The 13,241-nt window shown below is 34.5% G+C and overlaps 1 protein-coding gene across 1 annotated transcript; it reads left to right on the top strand.

Moving 5' to 3' along the window:
• Positions 1-6,668: 6,668 nt before the first annotated feature.
• Positions 6,669-10,904, top strand: LOC149138087 (glutamate receptor 3.2-like). The gene is made up of 6 exons (XM_089449663.1): positions 6,669-6,996; positions 7,419-8,752; positions 8,868-9,148; positions 9,263-9,294; positions 9,513-9,907; positions 10,027-10,904. Exons 1-6 carry the CDS (start codon positions 6,711-6,713, stop codon positions 10,708-10,710), a joined length of 3,012 nt encoding a protein of 1,003 aa, XP_089305789.1. The 5' UTR covers positions 6,669-6,710; the 3' UTR covers positions 10,711-10,904.
• The last annotated feature ends 2,337 nt before the right edge of the window (positions 10,905-13,241 follow it).

Here is a 13,241-nt window from a genome sequence, read left to right as displayed (position 1 = left end):
CTGTGTACAACCAAGAAAAATATGACTTTTCTTTGTGTACAACCAAGAAAAATATGACTTTTCTTGTTTCATGTTGCATGACAATGCAGAATTGGCTGAAGATAATCAAAGGCAACTCACTTCAACTTGTGTAAATACATAGTTGCAAACAGAAAGAGTATGGAAGTGCTTCTTTGATGGGGCCTTCTCTAAGGAAGGAACAGGCACTGGTTTTCTATTAATTACACCTGGAGGTAACATGATCCCATTTTCTTTTAAATTAGAGTTTGAAGCAACTAACAATGTGGCAGCATATGAGTCCTTAATCATTGCTCTTCAAACAATAAAACAAATGGGGGTTCAGTCTATTTCTATTTTTGGAGATTCAAAATTGATTATAAAGCAAATTAAAAATCATTGTCAAACAAAACACCCTAGGCTTAGGGCATATAGAAATGAAGTTTTGGATTTAGTTGAGAATTTATTTGAGGTGTTCAACATACAATTCATTCCAAGAGATGGGAACAGGTTAGCAGACTCCTTGGCTGCAGCAGCCAGTACCTTTAGGCCTCCTATAAATCCAAGACTGAGATATGAGGTCAAAATGAACCACAGGCCATCTGCTCCAGATAACATAAAACACTGGCAGGTTTTTAATGATGACTAGCAGATTAAGGAATTCTTAACAATGATTGAAGACTTTCAAGGCACCGAAATTGATCAAGATGGGGATGAAGTAACAGAAGGTGCAGAAGTAAGTGATTTTAAAAATTCTATAGTTAATCAGAAAATTATTCAATTGAAAGATAATATTCTTCCAAGAGGACTTGTCCCTCTTGAAAGACTTTTTAATTCTAATGATGTAGTTGTTAGTTCAGAGAAAGTTTCACAGGATGAACAAATCCAAGATTACAACATTGGAACCCAGAAGGAGCCCAAGTTAGTCAAATTGTTTAAGGGAGTTCCGTTTAATTATAAAGAAAGGTATATTGAGATTTTTAAGAAGTAAACTGATGTTTTTGCTTGGTCCTATGAGGATCTCAAGACATATGATGTGAACATCATTCAGCACAAGATTCCCCTGAAAGAAGGGATTGTCATACCAGAGGTTGGAAGTTCTATTGTTGTTTTTATATGATACCTCGATAGAGAATTTATTAATGGTGGTGCAAAGGGTTGTAGTGAAATCATGGTAGGTGATATCAATGTTATCGTTATATGTTAGGTAACCAAGGTTCCTCTTTAAATCTTGTAAGAAGAGGTCATTTTCATTCTTGTTAAAACGAATGTGCTTTTGACTTTCACCATTCTTTTGGACTTGGTTGGTGTGTATGTCAAGCTTGAGGGTGAGAGATAAGATTCTATGGTCATAATTGTGCTTGTGGTCATTTAGGATGTTAAGATTTACTATACAATTGAGGATATAGGTGTCAGATATCACATAATCAACAACACTACTTCCCAACCGATGAATGCAAGTCATCTAGCTAGAGGTAGGCCAATTACTAATCCCATTACAAATAATCAGGTCTTGCGAACTACAAAGTTTGATAAGCTCAGTACCAAATATGTTCTCAATGGTGTCTTCGGAGTATTCGTTGAATCTATTAGCTAGGTCACAATCTTCATCAAGCCATAGGGGCTAGGGTTAGAGTTATTTCTTAGGAGAATAGCCTGGCTACTAGAAGTTCTAGCATTGAAGTCCCCAAGAAAAAATATATCACCTTTGCTTCGAATATTATGGATATCTTGTTTTAAATTTTTGAAGGAAAAATTCTTATCCAGATTGTTTTTCTTATAGGAGGTAGAGTTGATAGGGGTGAAATAACAGATTGCAAGAAAGATCTTATTGGTGCTAGAATAAAAAAATTCGATCCACATGCACTGATTGAGGGGGTCTATCTTATAAATTCGAACGTGAGGAGAAATATTATCTTTTAGATAACACACTATACCACCAAAACCTCTGCGAGAAAATTTCTTGTTCCAGGTTGACCAGAGAATGAATCCATCCATGCGAGGGACCCTAGATTCATCATGCTCTTAGGTTTCAACTAAAAAAATAAGATCGGTATCACTCAGGATCCAGCTTAACGTAGGTCCTTTATGCCATGGGAAGCCACAACACTTCCAAAAGAGGATTCAGAGTGTTCTTAATTCCTATTTATCACTGTTGCTTTGAATTCTCTCCCTAATAATAGCTTTTGTATTTCTAATGATTGCCCATTTCCCTTCCCTTCTTGTCTCCTTTACCTTTTGGACTTATTTTCTTAGTTCAACTTGATCTTTTAGGATGAGATCTTCATTTATAAAGATTCTTGATCTTTTCAAGCTTGGTTATTTACTGAGTATATCTACTTTATGTTTATTACAATTTACCTTGATACATGTTAGTCATTGCTTATGTTTAAGTATTTTTCCCACCCTTTGTGCTTCTCTTAGATAGGTTGTTTGAATTTGTGACTTAGATTTTAGTTGTTCTTTTACTACTTCTAAAGTATCCGCACCATTTTTCTCTTGTAATGCTCATGGTCCAGTTCAATTAGCTTGGTCATTTCTTGTTTGTCATGCTACTTTGGGCTGAGTTATTATTCAAATTTTCTTTTAATACTTTAATCTGGTCTCTCATGGAGTAGTTTTATTCCACCATTAATTGTTTTTTGTATTTAAATTCTTGCATCTTATCTTTCATTCCTTGGATTTCTATCTCAAATACTATTATTTTATTTCTAAAAAATTGTGAGTTAATATTAATCTTTAGAAACCATAATCTTAATGCATAGCAAAATAAACCTTAATCTTAATCCATAGCAAAATATTGTGGAGAAATCTTAATCTAATAGATTCGAACCCAAGACCTATTATTGTTTTTTTAATGTTTGTTTTCTTAATATACTTTTATTCATATTTATTTTTTAATTAAAGGTTTTTCCTAATATTTTATATAATTAATATAATTGGTTGATATTTTTCTTATAATTCAAAATATATATATTTTCAATCTCTGGTGGTGGTTCGTAGATCTCTCCAGTGGGTTTTCTGTGGTACACCCTCGTGCTTTGTGGGTTTGACGTGGTTCATAAATTTGTGCGTTGGCTTTCTACGGTGAACCTACCCTAATCTCTAGTCTATAGAGCTTTCCTTCATGCTATCACCTGCGATTGCTCTACAGTCTTCGTGTATTAAGACGTTCGTGCTATCACCTACGGCCTTCGGAATATAATCCGAGCTATCACTATGCGGTCTTCGTACTAATCTCCTGCCGTCTTCGTACTAAGCGCATTCTTTCTTTTCTTTTTATCGTTTTCTTTGGTTTATTTCTCTTAAATTATGAGTAATGTTCCTCAGATTTCTTTGTTTTCTTTTTATCGTCATCTTTTTTTTATTTCTTTTAAATTATGAGTAATGTTCCTCATATTTCTAAATCTCTCTCTAGTCTAAATCTCTCTCTAGAAAATGGAGGCTCAGTAAAATTTTTCATAGAATTTTTTTTGATTACATTGAATTTTGAAAGAAGAAAAGAGAAAGAATCACAATTTAAACAAAAATTATACAATTACAAAAGAAGAAAAAAAAGACAATTGAAACAAGAATTACACACAATTTTTGTAAAACATAAGCTCGAATTATCTACAATATTTGACAAAGTTATAAATCTTTAGAAAATAAAATAAAAACATTTGAAACTAAAATCCAAAGAACTAAAGATAAAATGCAAAAATTTGAATACAAAAATTCTTGTATCTTATTTTTCATTCCCTAGATTTCAATGTCAAATGTTATTATTTTATTTTCTAAAATTTTGTATGGAAACCTTAATTTAATAGATTAAGATTGGATTAAAATAAAGATATTTAAAAAAACAACAAAATTTATAGAAAACCTAATCCCGTGAAAACACAAATAATATTCCAACTTAAAAATCATATTAAAACAGATGATGATGATGATGATGATGATGATGATGATGGTGGTGGTGGTGGTGGTTAACGTCTATTGAGATCAAACTTTGGCCTATTGGACCTAAAGAAACAAACGAATTATTTAGTGGAGAGAAACCTCCCGAGCTCACTATAATTTTGACAGTCTAAAAGGCTAGGAATGTCAGTGTTGCAACAAAGATTAGGACATTGAGATCTAATGTGGTTATACGTTGGGCACTCTAAGAGGAAGTTATCATCTTCGATATTCCAACTTAAAAATCATATCAAGAACATAAAAATAAAAGTTAATAAATATATTTAAAAATAAAATAAATAAATATATATATATATATATATATATGAAAAATTAAAAATAATAATAATAAGAAAAATTAAAATTAAAATCTCAATAATAAATAGAAGAATCAATTAATATTATTGTATTTAATTTTTCCATATTGCAAATAGAATAATTTATTTTTGTTTACTTTGTTATTTTTAAATGTTAAATATTCTGGTATATTTTGATTAAACAAAATATAATATAAACTTATTTATTAATTTATTATTTACATAATCAAATAAACTTATTTATTAATTTATTATTTAGATAATCAAATTAATAATAAATGTATGGAGTTTGTCTAAATAATTAAATTAATGATGATGATGATGATGATGATGGTTGTTAACGTCCACTGAGACCAAATAATGATCTATCGGACCTAAAAAGATGAATTATTTATTTTGATTTATGATTTTATTCCGATGCTCAAAAAGCTTGGAGAGAAGCCTCCCGAGTTCACTATAATTTTGGCATTGTAAAAGGCTAGAAAGGTCAGTATTGTAACAAAGGTTGTGAAATTGAGATCTAATGTGGTTGTATGCAGGGCACTCTAAGAGGAAGTGGTTTTCATCCTCGATGCTCTTATTCTCACAAATATGGCAGATCCTTTCCATCCATGGCGTTTTAGGAACTACCCAGCGGCCAGTCTCACTATGGAGCTCATGAGAATTCGTTCTAATCTTTGCTATATTAATTTTCTTTTTTGAGCTAGTTAGAATAGAGAGATACTTTTGATCCTCAAGGGTGGGGTTGATGACCTTCTTATAATAACTTAATTTTCTTTTAGACGCTAAATCTTTCTCACACCACAATTTTTCTTTGAACTTAGAAGTAACAATATCTTTAATGTTATTTATGTTTTGCAAAGCATCATTCTCATTGATCTCCCAATAGTTTAACCAGGCCCTTGTGTCCTTATGCCATCCTCGGTTAAGCCTCAGGTGATTTTGGCTGGAAGTTAAAGCTAGCTTAGGAAGTCTATGATTGTCTATGTTATTGAGCTTGTGCTTGTACATCAGAAACCTGAGCATAGCTAGGCTCTCAATAGAAGAAAGACCTGCTTCTATAAGGAGAATAGGATAGGGTGTATTACTTTTAATTTTCAGGTTATAAGTTATAAAACGCTTCTGGATTTGCTCAATCTTCCTCCATGATTCTCTGGAGATGCTGCAGCCCCAAACTTCACAGCCATATAAGATAACAGGAGTGACTAAGGTTTCAAAGAGGAACTTCTTTTTATCCCACATTACGAGGTTTGCTGTTTTACAATTATTTTCAAGACCAAAATAAGCTTTCCATCCCCCATTGATCCTTTTCTCAATGCTATGGTTCCAGTTGAGCTTGTGATGGATATCAATTCCTAGGTACTTGTAAGAATACACTTCCTCCAAGTTATTATTGTCATACGTAAAATTAGCGCAAGTGTCCTTATTAAATAATTAATAAATGTTGATAAAAATCAATTTATAAAAAAAAATCAAAACATCTGTTTCGTATTACTAAAAACTATATAACTAACTGAACTATGTTTATTTTATTATTATTATTAAATAAATAATATATTTCATATTACTAAAAAACCGTATAAATCTTATTATTATTATTAATAAATAAATTAATATATAAATTAAAAGTATATAAAAAAATTAACAATGTTTTTTATTTAATTTATATACACTATGATGAATGGAAAAACTGGAAAAGAAAACCAGTATAATGATTTTATAAATAAATCTCAATTTTTAATTCAAGTTATGTAAACTATAATGAATATTCTAAACTAATGCATAAAAGTTAAATCCCTCTCATCATTATTAATAATTAATTTAAATTTTAAATTTTAAAAGTGTTATAAAACATTAATCTACTTGAGTATGTTCTAAAAAAATATATAATTTATTTTATAGAATTATATCGAATTCCAGAAATTCTATAAGAAAAAAAAAAAAAAAAAAAAAATTATAGAATTATATAAAACAGTAAAATTTTATTGTAATTTATTTGTTCTATTTTCAAAGTTATCTCGATTGCAACTTGTAAGTTGCATCTAACCAGCTAAAGAAAGTCCATGGAATCTTATAGCGTTCGTTTCATTCCAGAACGTCCACGAAACACATATTTGATTGTCTGGTTCTGCGTGAGTCGAAATAAGAATGCATCTCTCAAGTCAACATCAACAATGAATTCTGGCTCCGCGTTTTGTTGGGTCAATAAGTACGGCATTGCAAGGAAGGTGATGATAAGTTGTTAAATGTTGAATTGTTCAACTTCAATGATACCAATATATTCTTCAATAAACAATCACAGCCGCTCAAATCTTGCCACACCATACCTGATAATCCTCGCAAGTCAATCCAGACAAAGTAGCGGGTTTCTTTCCGCCTTCTGTTGACAAAATAGAGTTGCAGGGATCTATTTATCGAAATCTTTGGCTCCGGTTGTGGCTGCACACGGCAACGATCATGGCGGTTTCCATTCTGAAGTTCTTCGTCTGTCTTCTACTTTGTTTGGTGAATTTCTATGGAGAGGATGCAAGGAATGCTGTAGCAGCAGAAGATGGGAGGAGGGCAATTAATATAGGCGTCATACTAGACAATGATTGGTACGGATTAGTGGCAAGAACGGCCCTTGAATTAGCTGCAGAAGACGTAAATAAGGAGAATAAGCTCCCCAACTCCAGTCGCTTAGCGCTCCACTTTCGCTTTTCAGATTCGGATGGACAAAACGCAGTCATGGCCGCCTTTGCTGGTATTTATTAAATCCAATAATCACAGTTTAAAATTAGAATTGATTTTGATGGCTTTAATTTTCTATTCACGATTCAACTGTATTGAATAGATAAATCAAAATGTATAAATTATTATGGGATTTTATTTTCATAGCTTTTATATATCCATGTCCTTTGAATTTACATAAAAACATTTTATTATTTAAGAAAGAAGAAGTTGTTTGTCCCAAATTTTATACAACCGGGACAAAATATGTGAGAGGAGAGATTAAGATTTCCCGGGTTCGAATCTATTAGATTAAGGTTTCCACACAATATTTTGGTATGCTCATTTTCTACGCAACATTTTCTACAAAACAGAAAGTGCATGCCAAAGCGTAGGATGCAAGAAATCTGAATGAGTAAAATAGCTCTAATAGCAAAATAAACTGCTTTTCTACAGCTGTGGATCTATTGAAAAAGCATGAAGTGGTAGCGATAATAGGACCACAAACATCGCAAGAAGCCGGGTTCGTGATAGATCTGTGTACTGCTTCAAAGGTGCCAATGATTTCATTCTCTGTAACGGATCCCCTGCTCTCTGCCCGCCGGTCCCCATATTTCATCCGCTTGCCTCATAGCGACGCTGTTCAGGCCGACGCTATTGCAGCGCTGGTCGAGTACTACGGCTGGAGAAAAGTCGTGGCCGTCTACGCCGACAACGATTACGGCACCGGCATGCTGCCCTTCTTGACCGATTCTCTCAGTAACGTGGGATGTGAAATCGCTTACAGATCGGCCATTCCAGCGAATGCAAATAGAAGCGCTACGAGAACGATGCTTTCCGAGCTGAAGGACATGCAGACGAGAGTTTTCGTTGTTCACATGAATTCAGACCTGGGCGCTGTTTTCTTCTCAGAAGCTCAGAACATGGGGATGATGAGCAGTGAATATGCATGGATTATTACAGACGGGTTGAGCGCTGTTCTCGACGTCATGAACGAATCAAGCATCGCGTCCATGGAAGGCGTTCTGGGAACCAGAAGTTATATTCTAAACTCTACACAGTTGCATAAGTTTGATAGCAGGTGGAAGCAACGGTTCATAGCCGAGAATCCCACTAAAGGAAAGCCGGCAAAGCTCAACATATACGGTTACTATGCCTACGATGCCGTTTGGATGATCGCTCAGGCTATCAAACGTTTTGGTAATGCCGAATTTAATTTCTCTCAATCCCCAATTAACCCAAATGAGTCGTTCAATACACAGCTGTCGAATCTTCCAGTTTTCAAACAAGGGGAACGATTGCTACACCTACTCAGGAACACCAATTTCAAAGGTTTAAGTGGGCAATTGAAAATAAGTGAAGGGGAGGTTACAGGTGCCACATATGAAATACTCAATGTCTTGGGCAAAGACAAAGTCCGCTACCGCCCAATTGGCTGCTGGAGATCAAATGGAACTTCTGATTCCTCAGGGGCAATGAGTGAGCTTGAAAATGTTACTTGGCCAGGAGGGTCCACAAAAAGACCCCGCGGCTGGGCAACGCCTACCAAGCCGTTGAGAATTGCGGTCCCAATTAAACACGGATTCCAAGAGTTTGTCCGTGTCGAGAAAAATGAAACCGGCGGGCTAGTAGTCTCTCGGGATAAGCCCGGTTTTGTAATTGAAACATTTATAGCCGTTCTCAAAAACCTTTCATATAATGTTACGCCCGATTTCATTCCTTACAATCAGAACGGGTCAGAATTGCCGGGTTACTATGATGACCTAATCCAGCAAGTCTCCCTATCAAAGGTCAGCTGTTAAAAATTTTCTTCCACTCTTTCTCCATTATCCAGTTCCAGCTATATAAGTGCCTCATTTTTTCTACCAATCTAATTTGGAGTTTTTTCTTTAATGCCCTGATCAGGAGTTCGATGCAGCTGTGGGGGATTTTACCATCCTTGCAAACCGCAGCATATATGTGGATTTCACTCAGCCCTATTTTGAGTCAGGGCTGGTGATGGTAGTGCCAATAAAGGCAGCCAATCCGAGCGATGCTTGGACATTTCTCCGTCCTTTTACAGGACCCATGTGGGCTACAACCGGAGCATTCTTCGTGTTTACAGGATTAGTTGTTTGGCTGCTTGAACATAAGGTCAACGATACTTTCAGAGGAAAGCCCAAAGAACAAGTTACAACCTTTCTATGGTAATCATCTCTTTCCAATTTATTTCCATGGTTAATGCATTTTCGTTTATGATTTTTTCAAATTAAATGTAAAAAAACTATGTTGATATCTTTGGTGTTAACTAATGTTTGCAGGTTCTCATTTTCCACGCTCTTTTTCTCTCAGAGTAAGTGTGTTCTTTACCTTCAATTTTTGACATTTCATAGGATTAATTTTCACGAAATTTGTCTTTCTTCTCCTCCAAAGTTAAGGAAATGCCTTACACCAAACTTTTCATTATAATTTCAATATCTGCGTAGATAATTCTCAATCACAGCTCTGTAAAATTGTAATCGTTTTATTAATTAATGATTCAAAGAATTGCAAATGGTTCGTATTATACAGGAGAGAAAGTTGTTAGCAGTTTGGCTCGAGGAGTCATAATAATCTGGCTTTTCGTGGTTTTGATACTGCAATCTAGCTACACAGCAAACCTCACAGCAATATTAACAGCCCAACAAATGCAACCCACCATTCAAGACGCGGACACTCTGAAATCCAGTGGACTGCCCGTGGGTTACCAGGCGGGAACTTTTGTAGGTGAATACCTGGTAGAGCACCTGGGGATAGATCGCAACAAGCTCCAGGCATATTCATCACCACGAGAATATGCAAACGCACTGTCAAACGGATCAGTGGCTGCCATTTTTGACGAAATCCCTTATATTTGCATTTTCCTGTCTCAACAAAGCGGCTTCACAATAGTTGGAGAGACATATAGAACCGGGGGCTTAGGCTTCGTATGTTTCCATGACATTCATCTTATTTATTGCTACTAGGGTTAAGACTTGTAAAATTGCACTCGTTTTTGCCATTTGGTGTTCGAAATATTCAGCGAGTTTGTTTGTTTTTTTTACAGGCATTTCCGAAGAGATCTCCGCTCGTATCGGACATGTCAACGTCGGTGTTGGAGGTTGCAGAGGGCCTGGAAAGTCAGAAAATTCGGAGGAAATATTTCAATAACATTACAGACTGCAGCAGCGGAGGGCCGCAAGAAAATTCGAATAGGCTAAGCATGAAGAGTTTCTGGGGCCTCTTCCTCATTACGGGCTCCGCTTCAGCGATGGGTCTGCTCATATATTTGGGCCGTCTCCTTTACACATATGTTCACCATCGCCTTCCACAGGAGCAACAGCACTTCCCGTCCACCAGACATTTAATCTCAAGCCGCTTGAAAAGCTTCTTCAATTACATGGACGAGAAGAAGGAATCCGACAACTCTATGGAAACCAGTCGAGAAAGTGATGAGAATCTTCCGAAGGCCCCCAATTTTGGTACCAGTATTTCTACTTCGCCGGCATGGGAAAGTCCAGTAAGCGTAAACACCGGCGGTCACATTGAAGAAGGCGGCTATGAATACACCGGTGGTCACATAGAAGGAGGCGGCGGCTATGAAGACAGCGGTGGTCACATTGAAGGCGGCGGCGGCTTAACCACCGATGAAGGTCCCATAGAAGAAGACGACGACTATGAAGACACCTCCTCCTCCACGTGGTCATCGCGCTCTTCTTCATTCCTTTGCCAACCAGGGTCAACATCTTGATGGTCAGGATCTTAACGCTTAATAGTCAAGGTTCTTATCATATTTGTGCTTAAAAACATTTAGCTTAATGACGTCCTAAATTTCTAAAATTTCTGGATATCAGTCTTGTAGAATATTCGTTGGCTGTTCAATAATCACACCTGTAACTTCTAAATTTGGTTTATATTATATTTTTTATTAGTAATTCATAATTGTCAAACTAGGGTTGGGGTTGGGATCATTATGTAGCTGTTATGTCTTAATGCATTTTTTATTTATGAGGAAAATTATCCTGATTGGAATATTGGGTTGGCAGTCATTATAAAGCATCTTTTCACACACTACAATGTTTTTAATATTTTAGATTATTAATTTATTTCTTTATATTTAAAAATGATAAATTTATAACCAATCTAATTTATATATTAAACCATTTTAATTTATAATATTAATTGATATAAGAGTTAGTATTATAATTTATGACATTAATTGTTATAAGAGTTGGGTATTCAGTGATCACAATTATAACTTGTAAAAGTGGTTTGTATATTATTTGTCTTTAGATATTGGCCTCTCATCTTTGGAAACTTAAGCGTGGTCAAATTTCATATGGGTTTTCGGATTTCTATGTAATGTTATTTCATAAATTCTCTTTTAAAATATATTATATTTATATAAGGTGAATATTACTTTGGAATTATAATATATAATCGAACTAGCTATAATGAAAATTAAGAAAAAGAATTAATGAATTTTATTTATAGAAAATATAATTATATATGATAAATTTTATATAGCTGAAATAATATATGAGTGAAACTAGAGAGATGTGAATATACATTAAAGAATACTAACATCTAATTTGAGTTAATTGATCAAGGACTCATCACTTAATTGTCATGCATTTACATTCGTAAAACTCATATATATACTTGTGAAGTGTCCTCTTGGTAACAATACAATAATAAGGTTGTCATGCATGACTTCACTCCATTAGTTTAATTGAAGTGCAACTTATTGTATATAATATCTCCAATACTCTCCCAAAACACTATAAAATAGAACATAATGATTGGTTCTGAGCAAGAAGCCATGTAAGGTATTCATTTTTTTTACTACATTTTCAACATGTCCAATACATCACCCCGATCGGAACGAGGAATTGAACTAGTGACTTCACATCATGGAGTGCCTTAATAGAGCACCCGATCACCGTGTATCCAAGACCCCATGGACATGTAAGGTATTCATTTTACAATGCATCTAAGTAAAATATAATAGTGGAAACAAGAGGAAAGAGGGAAAACCATATGGAAAACACTGCCCACATCCAACTTCAATCTAAAATGTTGGGAAAGAAATACATATGTCAAGCAATTTTGTCCTTCACCCAAATACAATTTTGCAAATGACGAAACTTCTACTTAGTGAAAGTCTTCATGAAGATGTTGACAATTTGTTTAGAAGTGGGATATTATTGTAAATTGATGATGCAATCATGTCATTATGGGAACTTGGAGGTCTAAAATGGGTCTCCTAAGAAAAATAAAAACATAATAATAAAAATAATAAAATAAGAGATGAATTTTTAAAGGAAAAGAAATACAACTTTTTTAATAGTATTTTTTAGTTATCTCCTTATAAGATTCTTCAAATTTCAATATTTTGATCACTCGCTTGATGCAGAATTAGATTCAACATCCAACAAGTACCCACCATGTATACTTTTGAGTAGATCCTCACCAGAAAAAAAAAAAAATGAAAATACATGAAAACATGTGTTTTTTCGACAAAACATGTTTTTTTTATATGTATTTTCAATTTTTCTCAATGTGAATCTACTTAAAAGAATGTGAGGTGGGTACTAGTTGGTATCAAATCTAATTCTACATTCAACGAGTGCCTACACTTGAATTTTGAGTAAACTTATAAGGACATAAGTTGAAAATTCAATTAAAAAGTAGTTTTATTCTTTTCCCTCCAAAAGAAATTACTCTTGGGGATGACATCATCATATTCAATCCTATTGGTTCTTTTAAAGTTAATTATGATAGTACATTTTTCATTTTGATTCTTTTTTTACCTCAAAATTTCCCTAATGATCAATCCTCAGATATAGTGTAAGTGGATCTCGATGTATGTTGTTTGTTTATGTTGCACTAGTGTTGATGGTGTTGGAAATACATCAACCAAGGTGGTCTCCCTCGCATGAAGTCCCAATTAGACCTCACACCATTTGGAGTGGGAGCTCCAACTGGAAATATGGTCGGTTTCCATCACTCTTAGGAATCTTCCTTGGATGCAATTATTAACATAAGAGATTCATCTGAAATTGGAGGAGAACTTCTCCTTCCTACAGAGTGATCGTCCTCTGACGCTTTGCAAGTAAAAATGGGTCTTATGAAAACACAAGTTTTAAAGGTCTCTTCAAGGTTAATGAGTTAGTTTACATGTGAACTTCTAAATAAGCACATATCATCATTTAACTCATAAATGCATTCAAGAAGAGAAACAATACAAAATTTGGTGATAGACTTCACCCCTCCTGGGCT

The sequence above is a fragment of the Pinus tabuliformis genome, chromosome X (genome assembly GCF_031772625.1).
Source record: "Pinus tabuliformis cultivar Carrire ecotype Pingquan chromosome X, CPIR1, whole genome shotgun sequence".
Taxonomy (NCBI): Eukaryota; Viridiplantae; Streptophyta; class Pinopsida; order Pinales; family Pinaceae; genus Pinus; species Pinus tabuliformis.
Note: the sequence above shows the minus strand (reverse complement) of the source record. Positions and strands in the feature narration are given on the sequence as shown.